General features: G+C 39.3%; 2 protein-coding genes across 2 annotated transcripts; both read left to right on the top strand.

Moving 5' to 3' along the window:
- The first annotated feature begins 14,764 nt into the window (after positions 1–14,764).
- On the top strand, positions 14,765–20,522 carry LOC132044350 (uncharacterized). The gene is made up of 3 exons (XM_059434845.1): positions 14,765–14,914; positions 19,191–19,573; positions 20,132–20,522. Exons 1-3 carry the CDS (start codon positions 14,765–14,767, stop codon positions 20,520–20,522), a joined length of 924 nt encoding a protein of 307 aa, XP_059290828.1.
- Positions 20,523–22,268: 1,746 nt separating this feature from the next.
- Positions 22,269–22,697, top strand: LOC132044352 (uncharacterized). The gene has a single exon (XM_059434847.1). The coding sequence runs from the start codon at positions 22,269–22,271 to the stop codon at positions 22,695–22,697; it is 429 nt and encodes a 142-aa protein (XP_059290830.1).
- The last annotated feature ends 3,883 nt before the right edge of the window (positions 22,698–26,580 follow it).

Below are 26,580 nucleotides of genomic sequence, written 5' to 3'. Positions count from 1 at the left end.
CGATTTTGCGGCAATGCGCAAGTCGTTTTAAAATATTATTGTCATGGAAATTTAAGGGCAAACTTGGAATTGAAAATTTTATGCATGACTTGTTGAAAAAAAAATTCAAGGTGGCCTATGGCCCATATGGGTGCATAACACAAGTGATTAAAAGATGACTAAGTAATGCATGGAATTCATCTTTTATTATTAGAAAAAAATTCAAGAAACTTGGAGGGAAAGAAAAAGAAAAATCTAGAAAATTGAAGAAAAGTGGAGAAAAAAGGAGGGAGAAAAACGTCCAAGGGGAGATGCACATGATCAGCCATGTGCCATGAATAAATATATATGTGTGTGTAGTAGTCAAGAAGACCATTTCTCATCATTTTAATTCTAGAAAATTCAAGAAAAGAGAAGAAAGGAGAGAAGAGAGCGACTGGTTAACAAGGTCGGCCGAACAGTGCCATGGGAGTTGATCATGGAAAAAAATTATTTCTTCTTGTTTTCCCACTAATTAGAAGGTCCTTTACGACGTGGAGGAGTTGTTGGAAGGAGAAAACTATCCGTTCTTGCAAAAAGAAGTTCCTAGCCGAGTGGGAGTTGAAGGAAAAGGTAAGGTGCAATCTTGTTTTTCATATGTTATGCATGGTTGTGGACGTGTGATAGTGTGTTGAGATGAATGGAATTCATGAAATGAAGATGTTGGTGTGTGAAGCCGTGTGTATGCTATATGGTATAGGAGTGAAGAGTTAAGTTTATATAGCATTTTGATTGTTATGTTATGGACTATGTGATGAATAAATGAATAAAATTCATGAAAGTTGGTATGTTGTAGTCTAGCCGTGAGTATTGGTAATTTGGCCGTGTAAGGGGCTAGTTTGGGGCAGCCATGTCGAATTAATGTTAGCTAGTGTTTTGGTTATTATCGTTATGGATTGTGTGACGAAAATGAAGGTTTTATAACTCAAGTTGAAGTTGTAGTTGCTTGTGGGCTGACTTAGAAGGTAATGTGATTTTAATATGGCTTCTTGTTTTGATGAAAAATGATGTTGTTAACGTATGGAATCATTGATATAGTTTATGAATTTGAAAGAAAGAATTAAGTCGTTATTGTTCTTGTTAAAGTTGGAAGGTGTTGGGCGAAGTAATATGTTGATTGAATCGTTTTGGATGTTACGTGAATTGAGTTGAATTGAATGTTGAAGTATTGCTAGAATAATTGTTAATATTGTTGTTGGTTTGGCCGGGTTGAATTCCCGGATTATTGTTGATTAAAAATTTCGAGTTAGATTCTCGGGGGCGGTGTATTTACAAGGGAGAGATGCTTAAATTTCGGCGAGGAGATGAATGAATTTGTTTGAAGGATTGAGATAAGTATGTGGTGATGAGTCTAATGGTTTCGTCAATTTTCTTGAATGTAGACCAACAAGGTTGGATGGATAAGCATAGCTAGTAAGGCGCGCGCGTGTATGTTAAGGCTCGTCCCTCTTCTTTCAAAGGCATGATTCTTAGATTACGATTTCATAAAGGTCTTCATAATCGCGTTGTTTTTCAAAAGTTAAAATGCCCATAATTTCGAGATATGATTTTCCTCCCGATAACTTGTAATGTTTTTCCAAAATGCCCGTATGGGTTCCAAAACAAAGGTTTATGGTATTGTAAGCTTTCATGACAATAACGATGGATATGTTTCACAATGATGTTGATGATGTCGAGAATGAGAATATTCTATGGTGACCATGATAAAAATGATTTTCAAAAAACGGCTTCGGAAGCGTTCATAAAAGGTTACGTACTTCAAACGCTCATAACTTTTCTTATGCGGAACCGGATTGACCCGAAACTTGTTTTGCGTGCCCAAGTGATACCGGTATTATATTTCCTTGACGGTCTCACCTTATAATGCTCGTTCCTCTAAGGTGGGACACGATGATCCCGATTATTCCATAATGCGATCGGATGTTACCGACCTTATGTCGCTCCGATTGATACATGACCTTCCTTGGAATCTCATGCATATTGCTTATATGATAAGTGTATATGATACATGATATTTATGAATGTATATGTATATGGGGAATGGGGGAAGGGCAATCAATCGTTATATAACCACGATTAATTTGGATTCATCCCGGACGCGGGATGCCCGGACGCGGGATATGGGAGAGCCGGATACGGCGTCTGAATGTGTATTGTATGACATGCTGGGATACTGTGGGGAAGGGGGGAAGGGAGAGCTGATGTATTCGGCGTCTGTACAGATGATTAAAGAATACTGTTTATCTGAAATGTTCTGTCTCTGCATATGTGAATAAGGAACACCGTTTTTCTAAAAAAGTCTAAGCATACATGGCAATTGCCAAGAAGGCATTCATATGTACAGGTTACTTTTATCCCATGACAAGTTCTAAATGTCTGAGATGTTATTGTTCATACGTTATATCTCTTTACTATGCTACCATTCATGCCTTACATACTCAGTACATTGCTCGTACTGACCCCCTTTCTTCGGGGGCTGCGTTTCATGCCGCGCAGGTACAGCCAAGCGAGTAGGAGCCATTATAGAAGATGACCCAGCAATGTTGGCAAGCTCCATTCGCCCTGGAGAGTTGCCGAGTCAGCGTACATGTGCTATGATTTCTGATCGCAGTTAGAGACTTTGCAGACAGTGTCGTGGGTATAAGATGTCAGTCGTGAGCGGCTCCATAAGCCGTTGTATTGTTGTGCCTTGTATTAAAAGTATTACACGTTGCAGTTTTTGTTTGATTTGGAAAAGTATGAAAAGCATGTTTGTCTTTCCGGAAAAAAAAAAAAAAAAAAAAAAACTATCGCTATGTATTTATGATTTGGCTAAAGGCCCAGTATAGCTACGAGTGTTACGATAGTAAGAGGGTTCGCTCGGCCCTAAGTAAGGGTCGGGTGCCCATCACACCCTAGAAGATTGGGGTGTGACACATGCATTGAAGCTTCATTGTTAGTTATAGCGTTCTTGTGTATGCTGTTTTAAAAGAGAAAATTGGGGTGATCTTTGGAAGAAAAACATGCATGCCGGTAGTTCAGAGTTAAAACCAATGTAGACATTGTTATTCTATGATGTCTAGGTGGTAGATTGAGTCGTTGTTTTGTATGGCTGCTTGAGGACAAGCAAATACTTTAAGTTGGGGGTGTTGATGTGGCGTGATTTTACGCCAAAATCAATGCTTTTTGGCTATAAGTTTTACTTGTTTTTAAGCAAGTCTGTGTGATTTTACGTGCTTTTTAGTGGATTTCAGGTATTAAGTGGTTTGATGGCAAAAGTTGAAGAAGTGGAGAAAATAACTAAGTCACTGAGGAGGCACTAGACGGGCCGCAGAACTTTATGCGGACCGTCAAATGAACCGTATAACGGTCACAGTGAGCAGAGATCGACAAGCCATTCCTGCGGAACATTTATACGGACCGTAGAAGATTTGACGGTCCGTCAAAATGGATCGTAAAACGGCTGAAGAATTTTTTGACGGATGAAGAAAGCAATTTGACGGTCCGTATAACTATTTTACGGACCGTATAATGGATCGTAGACTGAACCCGACGGGCAATTGTGTCTTTTCACTTCTTACGATTCAGGGTCTTATAAATACACGATTTTTTGGTTTCTAAAGGGATATACATTCTAATTCAGTTTTCTTTTCCTTAGTATTAGCACTCATATTTTTGAAGTCTTTTGGAGATTACAAACAATTAGAATTCAATTCTCTTCAATTCCAAAGAATCAATTGTAAGCATTATGTTTTCTATTCTTTTGCTTATTATTCTTCTCCTTTTATGAGTAGCTAATTTCCCTTACTAGGGTTGTGAACCCAATTGATGGGTGTTCTGTGATTGGGTTGTGATTGATATACAAATAATGGATTGTTAGGATTTGTTTATTCTTCATTCTTTATTCATAATTAATGGTTGCAAACATTGATTAAAGCTATAAACCTTTATTTATTTGGAAGAATAAGTAGGGTTGGTAAGAATAAACATCAAGAACTCAAAGCTTTACACTTTGTTTAATAAATCCACTTAGGAATAAGAAGAATTTACTTGACATGATTAATTGTTCTTCATAGTCACTTTCTTATATTTGGGAAAATCTTAGAAAGAAATAATCTTTATTTATTGGAAGATAGTAGAGATTCATCTAGAGATTAAGTGCATTCATATAATGATCCATTAGCAGTATATCAAGATCAATACCCATGATCATACACTCTATCTAACGGGGACACAACCTTAGTTTCTTTTATCATAAATTCACAACCAAAACAATATTTAGCAGTCAGTTACTAAAAACCCAACTTTTTACCAAAATCATCGGATTAAGACATTAGACCTAAACATAGCAATCTACGAATTTAGTAACCTTTTCACACCCTATTCCCTGTGGGATTCGACCCCAACCTTGTTGGGTTACTATATTTGACAACGTCCGCGTTATACCATTAATAGGTGTAATTTGAGAGTATCAAGGCACATTACTCCCGCTATTCTATTCATCCAGGCTCAACAAATATGTACCATGATCTCAGGAAACTTTATTGGTGGGATGGTATGAAAAGAGATATAGCAGAATTTGTCGCTCAGTGTCCAAATTGTCAGCAAGTTAAAATAGAGCACCAGAAGCCTGGAGGTCTATTGCAGGCTATGGAGATTCCGACATGGAAGTGGGAGGTAATTAATATGGACTTTATTACAGGGTTGCCCCGTACTCAGCGGAAGTGTGATTCGATATGGGTCATAGTTGATAGGCTCGCACAAAGTCGCTCACTTTTGCTCGTCGAACTACTTACGCAGCTCGAGGATTATGCGAGGCTTTATCTTAAGGAGATTGTACGACTCCATGGTGTTCCTTCCGGCCACTATTTCGGATAGAGAGCACGAGTTCACAGCTAGATTCCGGAATCCGTCCGCGAGGGATTGGGGACTCAGGTGAGTCTTAGCACCGCATTTCACCAGCAGACAGATGGGCAAGCAGAGCGTAGTATACAGACCCTTGAGGATATTCTTAGAGCTTGTGCGCTTGAATTACAGGGCAATTGGGAGGATCATTTGCCTCTTATTAAGTTCGTATATAACAACAGTTACCATTCCAGTATTCAAATGGCTCCTTATGAGGCCTTATATGGGCGGAGGTGTAGATCACCCATAGGATGGTTTGATGTTGGGGAAATCAGTTAGTAGGCCCATAACTAATTCACCGAGCGGTTGATAAGGTGAAGATGATTAGAGAGAGATTGCTAACAGCTCAGAGTCGACAGAAATCCTATGTGAATAATCGGTGACGTAAGCTAGAGTTCGAGATGGGCGACTGGGTATTCCTGAAAGTTTCGCCTATGAAGGGAGTGATGAGGTTTGGTAAGAAGGGTAAGCTGAGCCCTCGATATATTGGGCCATATAAGATCATTCGTATAGTGGGTACAGTGGCATATGAGCTGGAATTGCCTTCGGAGTTAGAGTCGGTGCATCCAGTATTTCATGTATCTATGCTTCGTAAGTGTGTTACACCCCGTAGTTTCGTACGTGGAAATTCGTAAGTGTTGGATGTTCTAACTATGGATACTGAAGTTCCCTTCAAGGATATATGATATTATATGAAGTAATTCTATGGTCATGACGGTTTACGTTCATATAATAAGCTATGGGAAACTCCGGGACCAACCAAATCGAAGAAAATAACTTTGTCGAAAATTTGGAAAAAGTTGACAGAATTTTGGGTCAACTTTGGAGGGGCATATCTCCTAGTATATTAAGAGTTTTAAGGTATTTCAAAAGCCTAAAATGAAGTTTGTTGAGTCTAATTTTCAACGCAACAAACAGCTCGTCGATACGATATCGGAGCAGAGAATTATAGACGTTACAAGTTCAGCTGACAGAGCAGAAACACGTGCTAAGTAACCGCTACAGTAACCGGGTTGCTACAGTACTGCTACAGTGACCCGACCCGAATTTGAACCAATATAAAAGGGGCTTGCCCCCTCTTTTTCAGCCAAGACCTCTTCCAAATTGTTCCAAAATCCTTTAGAAATTTCCCCAACTTCCAAACCCAAATTTCAAGCCTAAATCAATGATAATTCCCGAATTCCGGTTCAGGCAACGTATAGTTGCGAGTATAGAATCGTATAGCGACGCGTGTGATTCAAGTTTAAAGTGAAAAAAGTGAAGATATAGTGATATTATCAGGAGCAAGGTATGAATCTCCTATTATTAATGTTTATTTTGGTTTATTTACAGAGATAAAACTGTCAAATAACGGTATAATAGTTTTGTTGGTGGAAATATGGGATAAACCCCATATGGGATGTTATGGAGCATTTTGGTGTTGAGAATATTATGATTAATGTTGGTATTAATGTTGTTGTTGTTGGTTGCCGAGTTACTATTTTGGGCTAGGCATATAAACGGGGGAGATCTTTGCCTAAATTTACAGATTCTAGAAAGATTTATTTGAAGGACTAAGACAAGCATTGAGTAGTTAAAGTTAAGGCGACCAAAAAGGTATGTATGGCTAAACCCTTTCTTTCTAAAGGCATGATTCCTTATTATAAACCTTTGTACCATATCCATAATATCCTTGCCTCCACAAATGCTAGAAGCCTATGAATCTCATGATCCTTATGATATTATTGAGCTTATTCATGATCTTTGAGACTATTCTTTGAGATTGATCTCGCCTCATAATGCTTGTTCCTTCGAAGTGAGATATAGCGATGACAATTCTATTTCTAATGCGATCTAAGTTCATAGTTCTCGATAATCTCATGACATTATCGATTTCACCTTAAGATAGTTGATCTTCTAAGGAAGGATATAGTGATAATGATAATGCTAATGATGATGTTGATTTCATTTATGCATTTTTATGTATATGTGTGTATGTATGCATTGCACTCCCACTGATCAGTTGGGGATAACACCGAGTCCCGAAAGGGCCGGGTAAGATGACACCGAGTCCCGAAAGGGCCGGGTAAGATGACACCAAGTCCCGAAAGGGCCGGGTAAGATGACACCGAGTCCCAAAAGGGCCAGGTACGGATATGATAGATGTATGTATAGTAATTGTATGTGAATGCATATGTATGTATGGATGTGTATGAAATGTTTATCCTGTAGACGGGTAGTTTACATGACAGAGATCTTAAGAAAAGTACGATGTATAATTACTTACTTTATCTTATGTTATCTTCGTTCGATATCGTACTACTATTAATGCCTTACATACTCGTACATTGCTCATACCGACATCCCTTCTTGTGGATGCCGCGTTCATGCCCGCAGGTATAGATAGACGAGACGAGGATCTTTCATCGTAGGCTGCCTTCAGGTACCAGTTTTGATTAGTGAGCTCCACTTCTTCCTGGAGCATTGCAGTGTCCGAGTTGTATATGTTTTTCTGTGACAAGAGGGTATGTCGGGGGCCCTGTGCTGACATATATACTTCGATCATGTTCATGAGGCTTTGCGACGTTCCTGTACGGCTTAGTCATAGTGTGATAGTAGTAATATCGGCATCATGGATCCATTGTACATATACTTTTGCATGATATAATGTTCATATTTAGCCCTTATCCTTATTTTACCATTCGAGATATGAAGGACGAGAGTTATAAGTTGGTTCGCTCGGTTTCTGTAAGGTGTCGGGTGCCAATCACGCCTTACCAAGGGTGGGGTGTGACAAAGTGTATCGGAGATCCTTCAAGAGTTGTACCAGTGAATGATATCCAGGTGACCGAACAGTTATCATACGAAGAGACTCCAGTGGCTATATTGGACAGGCAGGTCCGTCGGTTGCGAACCAAAGATGTCGCCTCCGTTAAAGTCTTGTGGAGGAATAAGAATGTTGAAGAAATGACTTGGGAAGCCGAAGAAGCGATGAAGATTAAGTACCCGCATTTGTTCCCAGCAGTACAGGAGGTGCAGTCAGAGGCATCACTTTTCTCAGGTATTATTTCATTTCAGTTATCGTGATTGGTCGTGTGGGGCCATAGTATTGTATGTTATAGTATGCGTCCCTGTGAGGCATTATTTTGGGTCGTTACGTACAGGACGGATTGATATAAGTATAGGGGAAACTATGCCGAAATTTTTATAACCCAGGATTGTTCGAACATTCGAGAACGAATGTTCCTAAGGGGAAAAGAATGTTACACCCCTCGTCTTCGTAGCGGTAGAACTTATGATTTCTTAGTTGGGGATGCCTTGGGAATTGAGACCTGAGCCCGACTTTTGGAGATAGAAAGTGTCTTACCCCGTGTGCAATGGTAACAGCGTAGAATTCCTGGAGATTTACAGGGTTAAAAGTGAACGAATAGAATCGACGCGACCTAAACCGAATTAGAAAAGTCTGCAGACACCAGTCATGATCGACGGGTCGTCGAACCTGTCGATGGGCAGTCGTTGTATGGCGTCGATAGGGTTCCGCAGCCCTGCATTCTGCAGTCGCAGGTTGATGAGCACGTTGACGGACCGTCGACACGTCGACGGGTGGTCGACCCGCTCGTCGAACCGGACCACTGAAGCATTTAATTCTCCTAGTATAAACACGTGGTCCACCACTTTATGTCTTATTTCTCTCATTCCCAGATCAGAAAACCCTAATATTTAGCTCTCCCAATATTTTTGGCATAGTAGTGAAGATTTGACAAGACCCGGACCCCGTAAACCCGAGCTTGTGAAGAAGAAGGTTGTTTCTAGGGTTTTCCCAAGATGGGAAGCTTAGGAAGTTGAAGTTAAAGTGATTCTTGGGATTCTTGACCCCTCAAGGTATGTAAATGATTTCTACCCTTGTATTTAAGTTAGTTACTAAGAGTTTTAGTGGTTCATGTGAAGGGAAGATAGCTACGAAAGTGATAAGTCAATGAAAGGTTAAATAGTGCTTTTGGGGTTATGTCAAGAGATGATTGAGGGATGTGTTTGGGTATATCTTGTTGTGAGGGTGTTTCCATTAACGTTATCCTTGATATTGTAGTTGAGATTGGAAGGAATTAAGAGTTGAGGGTTTTCTACGTTTTCAAGGGATATGCTATCCATAGTTATTAAGCTCTTTTGTAATTATAATGATTAGTGAGTAAGGTGAATAGCCTAATTAAGGCCTATGTTATCTTAATTGTAGACTTACGAGTTCAAGGAATAAGAGTTGGACGATTGAATATATCTCCAGGTATGTTAAGGTTATTCCTTCTTCTTTTTTTGGCATGATCCTATGATATGAACCGATAAACGAGTAAGAGAGTTTCCATATTACTCTATTCTTATAAGTACTAAGAGAAATGCGGTTTGATGTTCATTACCCGGCTATGGTATTTCCCCATATTCAGACCTTATGATTTCTTGTCCTAGTAGTATGAGTCCAGTAAGGCCCATGAGAGGCAAACTGTCATTTTATTGTTTTAAGAATCTAGTCGTTCAGTTCTACTTACACTATGCATTCACTTTCAGTTCTCAGGGGTACAGTGAAGGGCACACTTGACAGGGGGTGAGGGTGTGACCTGTGATATTACGTTGTACATATGAAAGGCATGCTTGATAGGGGGTGAAGGTGTGGCCTATGAGTGGTCCAGGGGTGACCTATGATGTTGGAGTATATATATGAGAAAGGCACACTTGACAGGGGGTGAAGGTGTGGCCTGTGATGTGACAATGAGGTGTGTACCCTCCTATATATATATATATATATATATATATATATATATATATGCATGTCCATGTTTTCCGACATACAGATTTAGTTAGAGTCAGACAGATACTAGTTCATACAGATTCATACAGATAGTCATTCCAGCTTATGAGTTCAGATTTTATTCATGATTTCTATACATATATACATGTTGTCTTTATGCCTTACATATTCAGTACATTATCCCTACCGACTCCCCCGTTGCTGGGGTCGCGTTCGTGCCGCGGTACGGCTGTAGACGGAAGTGGTCCGGCCTCGGCAGGACCCTTATCCAGCAGCGATCAGTGCACTCCATTCGATCCGGAGTTGTAGTCTATTTTGGTAGGCCATTCTTTTGAGATGTATATAGATGGGTACGACGGGGCCCTGTTCCATCTTTTCTACAGCTTCCATTCTAGTAGAGGTCTGTAGACAGTTGTATGTAGTAGTCAGACGTTGTAGCTGTTATATCCCGTGTTTTTGCGCATTTGAAAAATTTGGAATAATCTTGCCTTGTGGGAAATAAGGCTATGTCTTTATTTTATTTAACATATGTGTGATATTCATGAGAATTATTGAAGCGGAAATACGGAGGAAGGTCAAGGGCAAAATTGGAATTTTGTGAATTAGTTTCGGGAATTACAAAATATGATTCATAGCCAATTGGGCTCAAAAAAAATTTAGGCCCAATTTCCATGTAGTGGTCGGCCATGCTATGGCCAAGCCCACAATTAACTAATTTCCCATGTGCTAAATTTATATAAGGGGTCTTATTTTAGAAGGTTCAAGACAAAGAGGGAGAGAAGAAAGAAAAAAAAGATGAAGGGTAAGAACATAAGGCCATTCGGCCATGTTTAATGGATTTTGCCCCCTCAAAATCTTGTTTCAAAAAATTGTTTTCTTGTGGTATTCATACTAATTCAAGGTCCCTTTACAACTTGGCGTAGTTGTTTTGGAAGATTGAGTCCTTGTTTCATCAATTCAACACTTGAGTTAAGTGAAGAAGTTGGAAGGAAAAGGTAAGAATTCATCCCTTTTATTTATGTTATGAAGGTTTGTTTGTGTTGTAGTATATGAAAATGAGTAGAATATATAGAAATATGGAAGTTTGCAAAGTGGGTGTGCATGTGTGCATGTGGCCGTATATGTGCTATGTTGTATAGTTAGGATGAGTTGAATTTTATGTTGTATTTTAGTTGTGGTTATTGTGGAGTTTGCATTGAAAATGAAAGTTGAATGAAAATTGGATGAAGTTGGAAAATTGCCATGTTGGCCGTGGGGTATATTGGTAACGAATGATGATGGATTTATTTTGTTTAACATGTTAGTTGTGTTGTTGTGATCTTTACAATGTAAACGAAGATTATAGGGGTTAAGTTGGCACGAAAATGGAATGCAGAGAATTATGTCATATTCATGTGATTTTATGATATTAAGATAATGAAGTTGTTTAAGTGTAGATTATTGTTGTTGGTGATGAATTAGTGAGTAGAAAATGTGTTGGGATGGTTTTGTTGCGCATATAGGAATTTTGGATGGAATATGGAATTGTTGAATATTGGCTATAAGGCTTGGAACATTCTTGGCTTATGTTTGAATGATCATAAATTAGTATTTGAATATGAAAATATTGATATTGACTTATGAATGCAAAGTTAGATTTGGAGTGGTTGCATTATTTGGAAAAGAAAACTATTTATGTTAGAATGCGTTTCTAGTCGATTGATGTTGTTGGTGTTGTTGTTGGTATGGTTGCTTTGCTAATTTGGCCGAGTTTAAATCTCGGGGATGTTGAATTTATAGGGGAAATGCTGCCGAAATTTCGGTAGACAATATGAATTTAAGTTGAAATCTTAGAAGCTTGAAACTCATATTCGGTAATTGTGACCAAATTGTAGATTTTGGCGAACTTGAGACTTGATTTTGGAGACGTATAGAAGGCGGAAAAGGTATGTAAAGCTATCCGTTTTCTTCTTTTGGCATGTCCTAGACATACTAGGTTGAGATTTGAGCCTCGGGGGCAATTCTGTTCATTGAAATCCGAGTCTGATTTTAGGTACTATTCATTCAATGTAATTGAATTATAATTCTTATGTTTTGTTGGAAAACTATTCGAACATCCATATTTTGCACAAATGTGACAGAATCGTTTTGAAACTTACATGGATGACTCCGTAGAGTCTAATGTTCGTAATTTATGTCCGCTACCTCGACTTGACCCGAGGTGGGCCCACTAGTCTCGAGACTTCTTTCGTTTGTCTTACTTAATCCCCCTTGGTATGATATAAAGAGGGGACCTTTGCCTATGAATTTAAAGAGCGAACCCGCTAATCCTCGTGATACTCATAACCTTACTGGACTCTTAAATCATGAAATGAATGCATAATGTTAGCTTTACAAAAAAAACATGCTTTCCGTCCTTCTCAAATCAAGTAAAATCTGTAATCATATGAAATCTATAATGTAATGCATAATGATACATCGGCTTACAGAGCCGCTTACAAGACTGACATGATACATACGTGACTCTGTCTGCAAAGTCTCTAATAGAACTCAAGATGCCATAACATAGATACTCTGACTCAGCAGCACTCCGGAAGGAAATGGAGCTCGCCAACCCAGCTGGAACATCTTCTACTAATATCCTCGACTCATACGTATACACTGCGTGGCATGAAACGCGGCCCCGAAGAAAAGGGGGTCGTCACGGAATATGTACCGAGCATGTAAAGCATGGAATACGATGCATGTAGAATCGCATCAAGTAAGGAGTATAGAAAATTAGTACGGTAACCAGAAACCACAAGGCTTGCCTTTGAACGTAAATCATGCATGTCAATATCACATCCAATTCATTATGGGACTTAGAAACATAAGTGAATCATCTTGTACATATGCATATATAACGTGTCCCCTCCCAGTGAGGGACTCGGTAAATAAAATCATCATATCATCATATATATATACCGTACCCGCCCTCAGTGAGGGACTCGGTGAATAGAATCATCATATGCCATCCTGGCTGCCATCCCCATATCATCACATCATCATGTCATCATATCATCATATCATCATATATATATATATACCGTACCCGGCCCTCTAGTGAGGTACGTGTCCTGGCCCGAGACTCAGTGAAAGAAGTAATAACAGCTGGCACGAGCAGAGTAGTGAGAAACCATATGCATATAAATCAACTTTTAAGACTCAATGGATAAGTAGACAAATCAACGCTCGAGTATCAAACGATAGTCATGTTAAATCCGTTCTAAATGCAATTAGGACTACGTTAAAGAGAATCTCAGGGATCGTAGACATGTATCAAACAAATTCGATCCCGCCCATGGAAGTTACGGGCATCATTCGCTTTAGGACCCTCTTCGAACGTATCGAAGCGATCCGAGCCCGTCTATGAAAGTTAGGGACCTTATTCGACATAGAATCTTTTAGGAACAAGAACTCTTTACAACATTTACTATCCAATCGTACAAAAGACACAAGAACCATAGCTCGACTATATTAGGAATGCTAACATCAAGAAGTGAATAAGAATCGTAGACATGCTCGGATCTTATGAATAGAGTTACCCCGAGGCTCGTATCATATCTTACTTACATCTAAGACATGCCAAAAGAAAGAAATGATAGGCTTTACATACCTGTTCCACCTCTTATTAGCTACGCTTATTCGTCCAAGCTCGTAAGCCTACACTTAAAAGGATTCATACTAACGTTAGACTCTTTATTACACTTGTTCCAAATTTCAAATCAAACTACTCTATATTCTACCGAAAATCTAAAAGCATCTCCCCGTTTATATGCCTAGCCCAAAATTACAATCCAAAGCAACCAATCAACAACAACAATAATACCAACATCAACAACACTATTATTCATACCAACATATTCCATAAACGTCCCACACGACGTTTTTCAACATACAACAACAATATGCACTTTCTTCCATCCCAATCAGGGAGTATAATCTCATCAATACGCCAACCATGTTAGATACCATTTTTATATGCGTAAATCAGTCCATCCACAAGGCCACAACACGTTCAAAATAGCCAATAAACACAACAATTACAATACAACACTCTATGACCTTTTCTCCATGACTAGTTTCATTTTTAAGGCTTGCTAGACCTTCAAATAACTCAACATAAAAGATGGGATAAATAACATACCTTATACTTGAAAAAAAACCCAGCCACATCAACCTTTTCCAACACCAAGCTTAAGTAGAAGCAAGAACAATCACCTTTCACGGACTAGTTTGGCGTAATCTTGTCAAATTCTTGATTTATCGGACCATAATATTTGGGAGATGTTTTGAGAGGCTTCTAGGACTCTTTGAAATGTTAATATGCTGAAAAACAATGGGCGATGGGGTATTTATAGTCCTCCCTAGGTCGGTTCCACCGACTTATTCATGTGGGGCCCGCGGAACCATTTGGCGGCTTGGGGGGTCTTGCTCTTAAAATGGCCATAACTCTTGATTACGACATCGTGTGAGGGCCCACGACCTATGGTTGAAAATCTCTTTCAATTATCTACAACTTTTATTCTTGGTGTGTTTCCAAAGTCCAAACTTATAATGCCGTTTTTGCCCCTCTAAGTCAGATCATCCGAAAACGTTTCCTTAAATCGTCCTTTTGGAGGGCTTATGTCCATATTTGGCTTATGGGTCCTTCTTAGGACTTGCTCAAATTTTCATGTACTACTTGTATCACTTTTAATATATCCTTTACAAAATCCCGACATGTGGGCCTCACCTTAACTCATGGTTTCGAGGGCTATCATCGAGTGATCATGTTAACCGATTTACCCCATACAATCTCCAAATGTCATATATATGTTCTTATGCTCAGATAACATAATCTTCATCCATAATCCTTGTGTAACTCTGCTCTCCCCTGAGCTCATACTAAGTCGTCCACAGTCTTGATAACGCGAAATTTTCCAAGGTGTAACACTATTGATGTTCAGCATGTTTCAGATTAGTATTTAGGGGTGTTTGGTCGCTAGAGGTCAGACTCTCATCACGGCTCATCGGGTTGGGTCGTGACAAGAGCTTGAATCTGTCTATCCAGTTTTTCTTGTGTCGATGCTCCGTAAATGTGTTGGAGATCCTTCCAGAATCGTACTTGTAAAGGATGTCCAAATCCCTGAAAAGTTAGCTTATGAAGAAGTGCCTATGGCTATACTCGATAGGCAAGTGCGAAGACTCAGGACTAAAGATGTCACTTCAGTTAAGGTTCTGTGGAGAAATAACAACAGAGAAGAGATGACTTGGGAAGCAGAAGAGGACATGAAGATCAGATATCCACATTTATTTTCACCCCCGGAAGAGATTCAAGATGAGACGCCATTATCCCCAGATATGAAATGCCTCTTTTATTGCTTTAGGGTCATGTGTGGCCATGTTTTATGGCTGTTGTTATTGTAGCCCTGAGAGGCGATGTTATTTTAGGTGTTGTGACAGGATGGTGTGCCATATTACAGGGGGAAACTCTGGCGAAATTTCTGTAGAATCCCCGAGAACTTAACATTCGAGGACGAATGTCCTTAAGGGGGGAGAGAATGTTACACCTCAGAATTTCAGGTTGTTGCGCGGTAAATAGACTAACACAAATTATGGTGTATATGGTGTCCCTACAAGTAATAAGGGATACTTAATGATTCTAATTAAGATTCCAAAGGCATTTGAGAAGAGAGAAGAAAGCTTGTTGGAGAAAGTTAAGGTACAAAGTGTCTTATCCCGTGTACAAATGTACCAGCAGGTATCCCAGGTAATTTACAGGATTATAAGTTGAACGGATCGAATTCATGAAATCTAAACTGAATCAGGAAAATTCTGCAGACACCAGTCACTATCGACGGGGCGTCGACATGTCGACGGGCGTCGACATGTCGATGGACCGTCGATGTGCACCGTCCCTATTTTCCTGCAATCAGAGATTTGCTGGCGTAAGTCAACGGAGCAAGTCGACGGACCGTTGACACGTCAACGGGTCATCGAACCACTTCACTGGAACTTTCCAGTTCTAGTTATAAATAAACGACCCCTGCCCTTATTTTTCATATTTCACTCCCTCTACAAGTCTTGAAGACTCTAGAAAATTCTTTACACTTCTCTAGCACAAATCCAAGGTAAATCAAAGATCAAATACCAAAAATTAGTAGAATCAAGTGCAAGAATGCTCTCAGTGGTTTGTGGAAACCAAGAATCTCTTTGGTGTTGAAGTGGAGTTTTCCTCCAAGTGAAGTATTTTCATCCAAAGTCCATTCCTACATCATCAAAGGTGAGTTTCATGTTCATTTCATGTTATTAAGAGTATTGAGGGGTTGAAGGACTTGGGTTAGAGAAGAAAGTAGAATATGAGTTCAAATATGGAGAAAATGGTATTTTGAGTAGTAAGTTAATGTGAATTATGATTCTTAAGTATGAGATGAGTATAATCTTGTTATAAATGATGCTAATGACGTTGAGGAAGTGTCATGTGAAGAATAAATATGATGTTGTATTATAGTTATGGTTATGGATGATTTTGAAGGTGGATTTGAGAAGTAAGCAATGTTTAACTTGAAAAACCTATTGATTATGATATTATGGGTGTTCTTATTGATGTTTGGGAGTTGTCTTATTTTATAGAGGAAGTTGTCGAAACAAAGGAAATGTCCCCCAATTTTCATTAGCTCTTAGTTGCTTTAGCTTAAGCCTAAGTATGTTTCCGGTTGTCTAATCTTAGTACAAATTCTCTTGAATGTAGAATCGTGAGCTTAGAAGGAAAGCGTTTAGTCGATAAAGTTGAAAAGACGTAAAGGTATTCAAGGCTAGTCCCTTCCTTCTAAGGTATGACTTTTCTCACATAATAATTCTATCTTTCCATGACTTTCTTACATTCCGGAATTTACGAGTCCATGATTATTAAGAGCTCTCATGAGATAAAGATAAGCAATGAGTTATGAAAATGACGATTTTAGTCATAGAGATTCTAAGCTTATGAAAGGATGCTATTATGAGATTAATGATCTTGATGTACGATTTCCTTGATTGTTATTCATTATTGATAATCTCACCTCATAATGCTAGTTCCTTCGAGGCGAGACATGATGATTATGATGGTTCCATAAGATAATCAGAGGCTACCGACTTTACGTCACTCCGATAGAGTTATCGCTTTTACTTGAGCTCTTATGCATGCTTCAGGTTAAGTATATGATGATGATTACACCGTGCCTATATGGCCGGGCAGCACCGCTAAGGCAGGCGGCTTATAGATAACGATAATAACATCGTGCCTATATGGCCAGGCAGCACCGCTAAGGCGAGCGGCTTATTACACCGTGTCTATATAGCACGGGCATCACCAGTAGTGGGCGGCGCGAAATGATTAACTCGGACGCGGGAGGCCCGGACGCGGGTTAATGATGTTATTGATTCGGACAGTTATGTATGTATGTGTGATATGTTTAAAGGTAAAAGTGAGCATGCATGATTCCGCTTCAAGAGGCAAGCAATTACAGTTATCCTTTCTTCTTGTGCTTTTTATTTTTCTTTTTTATGTTATCATATATGCCTTACATACTCAATACATTGTTCATACTAACGTCCTTTTCTTTTATAGATGCAGTGTTCATGCCCACAGGTAGACCGGGAGACGGTGCAGATGCTTAGGAGCCTACTCAGCAGATTTGCAGGAGCACTACACTACTTCGAAGTTGCCATCTCTTGGTATATTCTTTTGTGTATATATTGGGGCATGGCGGGGTCCTGTTCCGCCCTCATGATTTCAGTACTTCAGTTAGAGGCTCGTAGATACTTATATGTGGGTTGTAGATGTTATGAGACTTTTTTAATGTATACGTTGTACATCATTTTGTAGCTTCGTGGGCTTATACATATATACATGTTTTGGGAGATTCGAAAATTGGTTTATGACAAGTTCTATGTTGAAAATGATATATATATATATCCCGGTTGAGTACGATAGATAGCATGATGAGTGGTGCTCGGTAGCCAGCTCTGGGTACTCGTCATGGCCCACTAGTTGGGTCGTGACAAACATAGGCCGATAAGTCCATCAAATGATTACTTAAAATCAAGGAAGAGCTCGACTCATCGAAAGATAACAGCCCAAAAGATACGCAAACATATATATAAAGGCCGACGAGGCCACCATGGAAGTTTGTACATCAAAAATAAAGGCGACAAGGACACACAAAACCACTATACACAATATACATGTCTACAAGCCTGTAAGTGTGTAACAACTGTCAAAAGGTCAGGACAGGGCCCCGATATGCCCATATAATATATTCATAGCCATACCGACTCAGCACAACAACTCCAGGGAGAGTGGAGCTCACCGACCGCAGGGCCGAACCGGGGACAGCCTCTACCGGGGAGGTCCGTCAACTGTCATTACCCCGAACTTGTAGCATGAAATGCAGCACCCTCTGCAAAAGGGACGTTAGTACAAATGAATGTACCGAGCATGTAAGGCAAGTAAAAACATATAATAAGACATCAATGTAAAGACAGATAGGGAAGAATCTACCTGAAACTCTGAATGCCACTGAGGGCGCATGCTATGCATACATATAATTACATACATATATAATATACCAGCCTATGTGGGCGTAAGCATCATCATCATATCGTACCCAACTAATTAGTGGTAATAATATATATATATATATATATATATATATATATATATATATACATATATATATATATATATATACATGCATGCATGAGGAACATTAGAAAGATATTCGAGCCTATCGAAGTGATGTAAGCTCGATAATCCTCCGAATAACATTATGTAGCTAACTTGTCAACAAATATCTCAATAAGAACTCAATAGCAAAGATAAACATGATTCAAGTAACATTTCAATTGAATGAATGAAGAACATGAACACTTATAACTATCATGAGTAGAGACATTATGTTGGGACGTCCATTTACGTTTCGTTTCAATCAAATTCATGCCAAAAGGAGGAAAGGATAGACTTAACATAAGTTAATATCGAGCCCCAACTAACCAAGGTCAGAATCATCCTATGCCAAATATGCAGACATCTGTAAAAATGCACTACGAACTCATTTGCGCACTCAGAATTCCCAAAAGAGGTCTCGTTGACCAAGTCAACCCCGAACGGTCAAAAACCAACTTTACAACCAAATGACCAAAATGCCCTCGAGTCGCTTGGGAACCGAACCAAACAACTATCCAACCTATATTCGACGTTCTGGAGCTGATGGAACCAACAAAATTCCATGAAATAATTACCCCCGATGATGCCTAAAGTCAACCTAGCACTAAGAGATTCTTCAACTTAGCAAATTTCCAACATAAGATATTTTGACCACCTCGGGAATTATGCTAACCACGCCTACTACACAACAACCAAAACAACAAAGGGGGGGTCCATAAGCACAAAATAAGCAAAACAGAAAAATAACCAAAATGATCCAGCAGGTCGTTACATTCTTCATCATTAGTAAACCCTCCTGGGTAGGCATCAGCAGGCCGTGGTAGAGCCAAAGGTGGAGTATCTAGCTCCAGCAGTCCACAGAACCATATTTATGCATTAGCTGGTCGACAGGATCTCGAGTCATCTCCAGATGTCGTTATAGGTATATTGTCAGTCTTTTCTCATGACGTATATGCATTGATAGACCCAGGCTCCACTTTATCGTATATTACTCCTTTTATTGTGGGGAAATTCAGGGTAGAACCTGAGCTGATTAAACCATTTGAGGTGTCTACACCAGTGGGTGATCCAACAATAGCCAAACGAGTTTATAGAGATTGTGTAGTTATAATTTGTAATCGCCACACCATAGCAGACTTGATCGAGTTAGATATGGTTGACTTTGATGTCATTATGGGCATGGACTGGTTAGCTTTCTATTATGCTAATATGGATTGTAGGACGAAGATGATTCGATTTCAGTTTCCAGGGGAACCGGTTCTTGAATGGAAGGGTAACACCGTTACGCCTAAGGGAAGGTTTATTTCTTATTTAAAGGCAAGGAAGATGATCTCCAAAAGGTTGTATTTATCATATAGTTCGCGTCAGAGATATTGAGGCTGACTCACCTAGCCTACAATTAGTTCCAGTAGTTAAGGAATTCTTGACGTATTCCCGAATGAGCTTCCAGGCCTCCCTCCTGAAAGGGAGATAGAGTTTGGTATAGATGTGTCGCCGGATACTCAGCCGATATCTATTCTTCTTTGTAGGATGGGCCCGGCAGATTGAAAGGATTAAAGGAGCAGCTGAAAGATTTATTAGAAAAGGGTTTTATCAGACCCATCACTTCATCTTGGGGCGCACCGGTATTGTTTGTTCGGAAGAAAGATGGCTCGTTGCGCATGTGTATTGACTACTGGCAACTAAATAAGGTTACAATCAAGAATAAATACCCTCTTCTTCAAATTGATGATTTGTTTGATCAGTTACAAGGAGCAAATTACTTTTCAAAGATCGAGTTACCATCAGCTGAGAGTTAAGAAGAATGATATTCTGAAGACGACCTTCAGGACTAGATATGGACACTTTGAATTCTTAGTAATGTCTTTTAGGCTAACGAATACACCAGCAATGTTTATGGACTTGATGAATAGTGTATTCCGCCCTTTCTTGGATTCGATCATGATTATATTTATTGACGACATCTTGGTTTACTCTCGCTCAGAAACTAAGCATGCAGATCATTTACGAAGGGTACTGCAGATACTACGGGACAGGAAGTTATATGCCAAGTTTTCCAAATGTGATTTCTGGTTGAACTCAGTGGCATTCCTCGATCACATAATCTCGGATGAGGGTATACAAATTGATAGTTAGAAGATAAAGGCTGTGAAGAACTAGCCAAGGCCTTCAACTCCGTCGAAGATACATAGCTTTCTGGGCTTAGCAGGTAATAACAAACGATTTGTAGAAGGATTTGCTACCATATCGGCATTAATGACAAAATTAACCTCGAAAGGGGCAAAGTTTCAATGGTCTGGGGCTTGTGAAAGGAGTTTCCAAGAGTTGAAGAATCGACTGACAACAGCGTCTGTTCTTACTCTTCCACGGGGTACTGAAGGATACATGGTTTATTGGGATGCCTCAGGCACAGGTTTAGGATGTGTATTGATGCAATATTGGAAGGTAATTGCTTATGCATCGAGGCAGTTAGGGAAGCATGAAAAGAATTATCCTACCCATGATTTGGAGTTAGCGGTCGTGGTTTATGCATTAAAGATTTGGTGGCATTACCTATACGATGTTCACGTAGATATCTTCACAGATCATAAAAGCCTCCAATACGTATTCAAACAAAAGGAGTTGAACCTGAGACAAAGAAGATGGCTTGAATTGTTAAAGGATTACAATGTAGGTATTCTGTACCATCTTGGTAAAGCTAATGTTGTGGAAAATGCGCTTAGCCGTAAATCTATGGGCAGCAGAGTGGATGTGAAAGCTGAGAAAAGAGCTAACGGAAGAACTTCATCAGCTAGCTAGCTTGAGAGTTAGGTTGATAGATTCAGATGACGGGGGTGTGTTGGTTCGGAATACAACAAAATCGTCCCTTATAACTGTAGTGAAGGAATATCAGCGTGAGGATTTCATTTTAGGGAAAATCAGAGCAGGTATCCAGGGAAAGACCATCACAACCTTTGAACTGGATGATCAAGGGGTCTTGAGATATCAGGGCCGATTTTGTGTTCTAGATGTAGCAGGGTTGCGAGGCAAGATTATGAATGAAGTTCATTATTCGCGCTATTCTATCCACCTAAGAGCAATGAAGATGTACCATGATATTAAGGAGTTGTATTGGTGGAGCGACATGAAGAGAAATATTGCAGAGTTCGTAGCTTAATGTTCCAACTGTCAACAGGAAGAATATAGAAATACCAATGTGGAAATGAGAAATGATTAATATGGACTTCGTGACAGCGTTACCTTATTCTTACCGCAAGTACGATTCTATATGGGTGATCGTGGATAGTTTGACAAAGTCAGCTTATTTCTTACCTGTCAAGACCTCGTATATAGCGGAAGATTATGCGAAGCTCTATATTAAGGAGATTGTTCGATTACATGGCATTACTGTTTCTATTATATCTGATAGAGATGCCAGTTCACAGCTAACTTCTGGAGATTTTTCTAGAGAGGCCTTGCTACGCAGGTTAATCTTAGTACTGCATTTCATCCTTAGACGGACGGGCAAGCAGAGCGTACCATTCAGACGCTCGAAGATATGTTATGAGCTTGTACTGGAATTTAAAGAAATTTGGGATGATCATTTACCGCTAATTGAATTTTTGTATAATAATAGCTATCATGCCAGCATTAAGATGGCCCCTTATGAGGCATTAGACGGGAGGAGACGTAAATCTCCTGTAGGATGGTTCTAGGTTAGGGAATCAGAACTATCCAGACCAGATTTGGTGCACCAAGCTATTGAGAAGGTCAAGATTATTCAGGATCGTCTGTTAGCTACACAGAGTCGTCAGAAATCTTATGCTGATGTTCGACGAAGGAACCTAGAATTTCAAGTTGACGATTGGGTATTTTACGAAGATTTCGCCTATGAAGGGCGTAATGAGATTCGGGAAGAAGGGAAAGCTTAGACATAGATATATCGGACCTTATCGAATCATTCGACGAGTAGGTCAGGTGGCTTATGAATTGGAATTACCTCCAGAGTTAGAATTCGTTCATCCAGTTTTCCATATCTCCATGTTGAGGAAGTGCATTAGAGACCCCTCTAGAGTCATACCAGTAGATGGCGTGCAGGTGACGGAAGAATTATCATATGAGAAAATTCTAGTTGCTATCCTAGATCGGCAGGTTCGTAAATCGAGAAAGAAAAAGGTAGCATCCGTGAAGGTGTTATGTCATAATAAGAACGTTGAAGAATTTACATGGGAAGTAGAAGAGGCAATAATGTCAAAGTACCCACACCTATTCCTAACCAGAGATGACGATCAAGGAGAAAGAGATGGCCTAAGACAGGACCTTCATGCCTGAGGTTAGTTTTTCCTAGCAAGATAACTATATTCACTAAATTTCTGATGTATGGCGTGATATATGTCTTACATTAGAGGACGAATGTTTCTAAGGGGGGAAGGATGTTACACCTCAAAAAATTTTGCATCGTTTGTATCGTAAGTAAACTAACGTATGCTCAGAGAGGCCATGGAACTCCTATAAGGTTAAGGAAAATGTTATACCTCGCATTTTGTACATTGGAATATTCCGAGTTAATGTCGGGAAGTTAAGGACAAGGGTTATAATTTTTTATTTTTTTTTTCAGAATGTATAAGTTGCGTATTCATCTTTTTAATAGGTATAATCGAGGGTAAATCCGGAATAAGGAAAATTGGAGGCTAAAAGTTGGGAAAAATAATTTCATGAAATGGCCAAAAGGCCAAGGTGGCCGTGGGCCCCACTCACATGGTTGGCCAATTGCCTTGAGCCAAGAAATGGTACATGTGCTCATTTCATATTTGTGGAAGTTTATATATATATATATATATATATATATATATATATATATATATATATATATATTATGGATGACCAAGTCAAATTATTCACCGTTTATGATTTAAAGAATAATCTAGAAAATTGGAGAAAATTTCAGGAAAAATATAGGGGCATGACCGGCCATGTGCCATGCCTATATATATATATATAAGTGATAAAAATACAAGGCAACTTATCATTTTAAACTAGAGAAAATTCAAGAAAGAAAGAGAAAAGAGAGAGGTGAGAGTTCCACCATTTTGGCCTAACATGACCATGGGAAGTTTGATCAAGAAAAATTTCTTTCTTCATGTTTTCCTACTAATTGGAAGGTCCTCTACAACATGGAGTAGTTGGTGAAACAAGAAAATCGTTCGTTGTTGCCATATACAAGGCCTAGCCGAGTGGTGAAGTCAAGTGAAGAAGGTGAGATTTAATCTTGGTTACATGTTCTTATAGGTGTTTGTGCATGTCGTGGTATGTGGAAGTGGATGAGAATCATGAAACTTGGGTGTGTTGAATGGTAGCCGTATACATGTGTTTGGTGTAGGTATGACGAACAAATTTTATTTAGTGTTTGGTTGATGTATTATGGATGATTGTGTATGTTTTGGCATGTAGAAATGAATGGAAGTCATGGAATTATGTATGTTGAAGCCTAGCCGTGTAGGGGCTGTTTTTGGTAGAATATGATGAACTAAGTTTATGAAGTATTTTGGTTGTTGTTTGTTGTGGATTATGTGATGGAAATGAAGGTTTGATGACTCGAGTGGAAATCGTAATTGTTGTGGGCTGATTTAGAACATAATGTGATTGTAATGTGATTTCTTGTATTAATGAAAATGATGTCAGAACGTATGGAATTGTTGACATAATTTATGAATGTGGAAGAAAGAAAGGTGTTGGTAGTGTTCTTGTTGAATTGGAATGGTTTCGGGTGAAAAGCATGTATTGGGTTGGCTTGTTTGATCATTGAGCGGATTGTTTGAAATGTTCTTGAATCTTAATTGAATGACCTTGGATTGGTATTTGAACTTGAGAGCATTGGTATTGAATTGATCATATGTAGTTTATTAGAATATAAATGAAATGTTGTCGAATTGTGTAGAAAGGAATTATTGATGCTAGAATGCGTTTTGAATCACTTATAGATATTGTTATTATGGTTGTTGGTATGGTTGTTGTTGGTATTGGCCGAGTTGAATTCTCGGGGGTGTTGAATTTATAGGGGAGATCTTTGCCGGAATTTCGGTAAATAAAGTGTTAGTTGGAATTGAATTTCTAAGCGACTATGGCTAATGTTTGGTGTCTAATGACATTATTGTAGATTGTGAGAAGTCGAGACGCAAGTTCGGATTATCTTAGGAACGGCTAAGGTATGTAAAGCTCACCCCTTCTTTCATTGGCATGTCTTAGAGTAAGTAGGCTGTGACACGAGTTTCGAGGTAATTCTACTCCGACGATCCGAGCATGTTTATGATCCTTATTTGCTTTTTGATATTTGTATTCTTAATGTAGTCGAATCATGATCCGTATGTCTTTTGTATGATTAAATTTTAAAAGTTGTATAAAGTTTTTATTTTCAAAAGAATTTTGTTTCTAAACGAGTCCGAAACTACGAACGTCCGTAACTTTCACCGAAAGGCTCGGATCGCTTCGATATGTTTATGGTAAGTCCTAAAGTAAATAAGGTTCGTGACTTTCCGAGGCGGACTCGGATTAGTTTGACGTACGACTATGATCTCTATGGTTCTTTAATATGTTTATAATATTTGATATGTTTCCGAATAACGTCCCAAAAGGTTTTTGATATAACTTTTGTTCCAATTTTCAAATGACGATTCGCTTATATTACTTCATTGAGTCTCTGGAAATGATGTATGTGCATATGGTTTCTCACTACTCTGCTCGTACGAAGCTCAATATGTCTTTCACCGAGACCGGGTTTGGACACGCATTCGTGCACATTCCTCGCATTATTCACCGAGTCCCACTAGAGGGTCTGGACACGCTATATATATACATATGATGTGATGATATGGGGATGGAGAAGGATGGCATACCGAGTCCCTTGCTAGCGGGGCCGGGACACGCTATTCACCGAGTCCCTCACTAGAGGGCCGGGTACGGTATGTATATATATATATATATGTATATGCATGCATACATGATGATGATATGATTTTACCTACCGAGTCCCTCACTAGAGGGCCGGGACACGCTATACGTTATATGATGATTTTACCTACCGAGTCCCTCATTAGAGGGCCGGGACACGCTATATGTTTTTACGATGATTTTATAACATTGATATGCATGACATATGTTTTAAAAGCAAGTCTTATGATTTTCGGTACTCTCTACTTCGGTATGATCCCGCTTATTATGTTTCATGCTTTACATACTCGGTACATATTCATCGACCCCCTTTCTCCGGGCCGCGTTTCATGCCGCGTGTACACCTGTGTGAGTCAAGATAGTAGCGAGAAGATGTTCAGGGGGATTGGCGGGCTCCATTTTCTCCTGAGCGCAATGAAGTCGCAGTATTATGTTATGGTTCTATGTTCCGTGTTAGAGACTTTGCGAACGATGTCGTGGTATAAGATATCGATTATGTAAGCGGCTATGTAAGATGATGTATTATTATGCATTGTATTATAAGTTTCATGTTGCGTATTTTATTTTATTTGAGAAAGGTAAAAAGTATATTGTTCTTCGAAAAACTTTCATTATATATATATTTGTGACATGATTTGAGGGCCAAAGATGATTATGAGTATTATGAGAGTCGGCCGGGTTCGCTCGGCCCTAAATAAGGGTCGGGTGCCCATCACACTCGTCGGATTAAGGGTGTGACAAATTGGTATCAGAAAGCAGTTCGTCCTAGGGGTTGTCTCGCAAAGTCGTGTCCAAGAGAGTCTCGTTTATGGTGTGAAGTTTCGCCACATTTATAAACAGGAGGCTACGGGGCATCTAGGATGGTTACTCTTCTTTCACCTCTTAGATCGTGCCATAGAGCCAAGTCATAGGAAATGAAATTTCTTATACTAACTTTCAGTTGCAGTAAAGGAATGACATCGATCGAAGAAGGTGACTAACGATATGGGAAGTTACAAAGCACGCAGGTAAACAAAGGTACGAAAAATACATGCCGAGTAAGGTATTGGCATACGATTGAAATGCGAAGTTGAAAATCGAAAAGGAAAGTAAATAAGAAAGGGTAACACGTGCAGTTATGTTGAGTATATGAGGTAAGTTCATTACTCTCAGACTTTTATGAATGTTGAGAGCCCTGTGCGGCTATGATACGATACGATGTGATATGACGTATATGATGGCCACTCCGTGAGGCATCTTGTTGGTATTTCTGCGTGCGGTGTTTTGG

The sequence above is a fragment of the Lycium ferocissimum genome, unplaced genomic scaffold (assembly GCF_029784015.1).
Source record: "Lycium ferocissimum isolate CSIRO_LF1 unplaced genomic scaffold, AGI_CSIRO_Lferr_CH_V1 ctg4217, whole genome shotgun sequence".
Taxonomy (NCBI): Eukaryota; Viridiplantae; Streptophyta; class Magnoliopsida; order Solanales; family Solanaceae; genus Lycium; species Lycium ferocissimum.
Note: the sequence above shows the minus strand (reverse complement) of the source record. Positions and strands in the feature narration are given on the sequence as shown.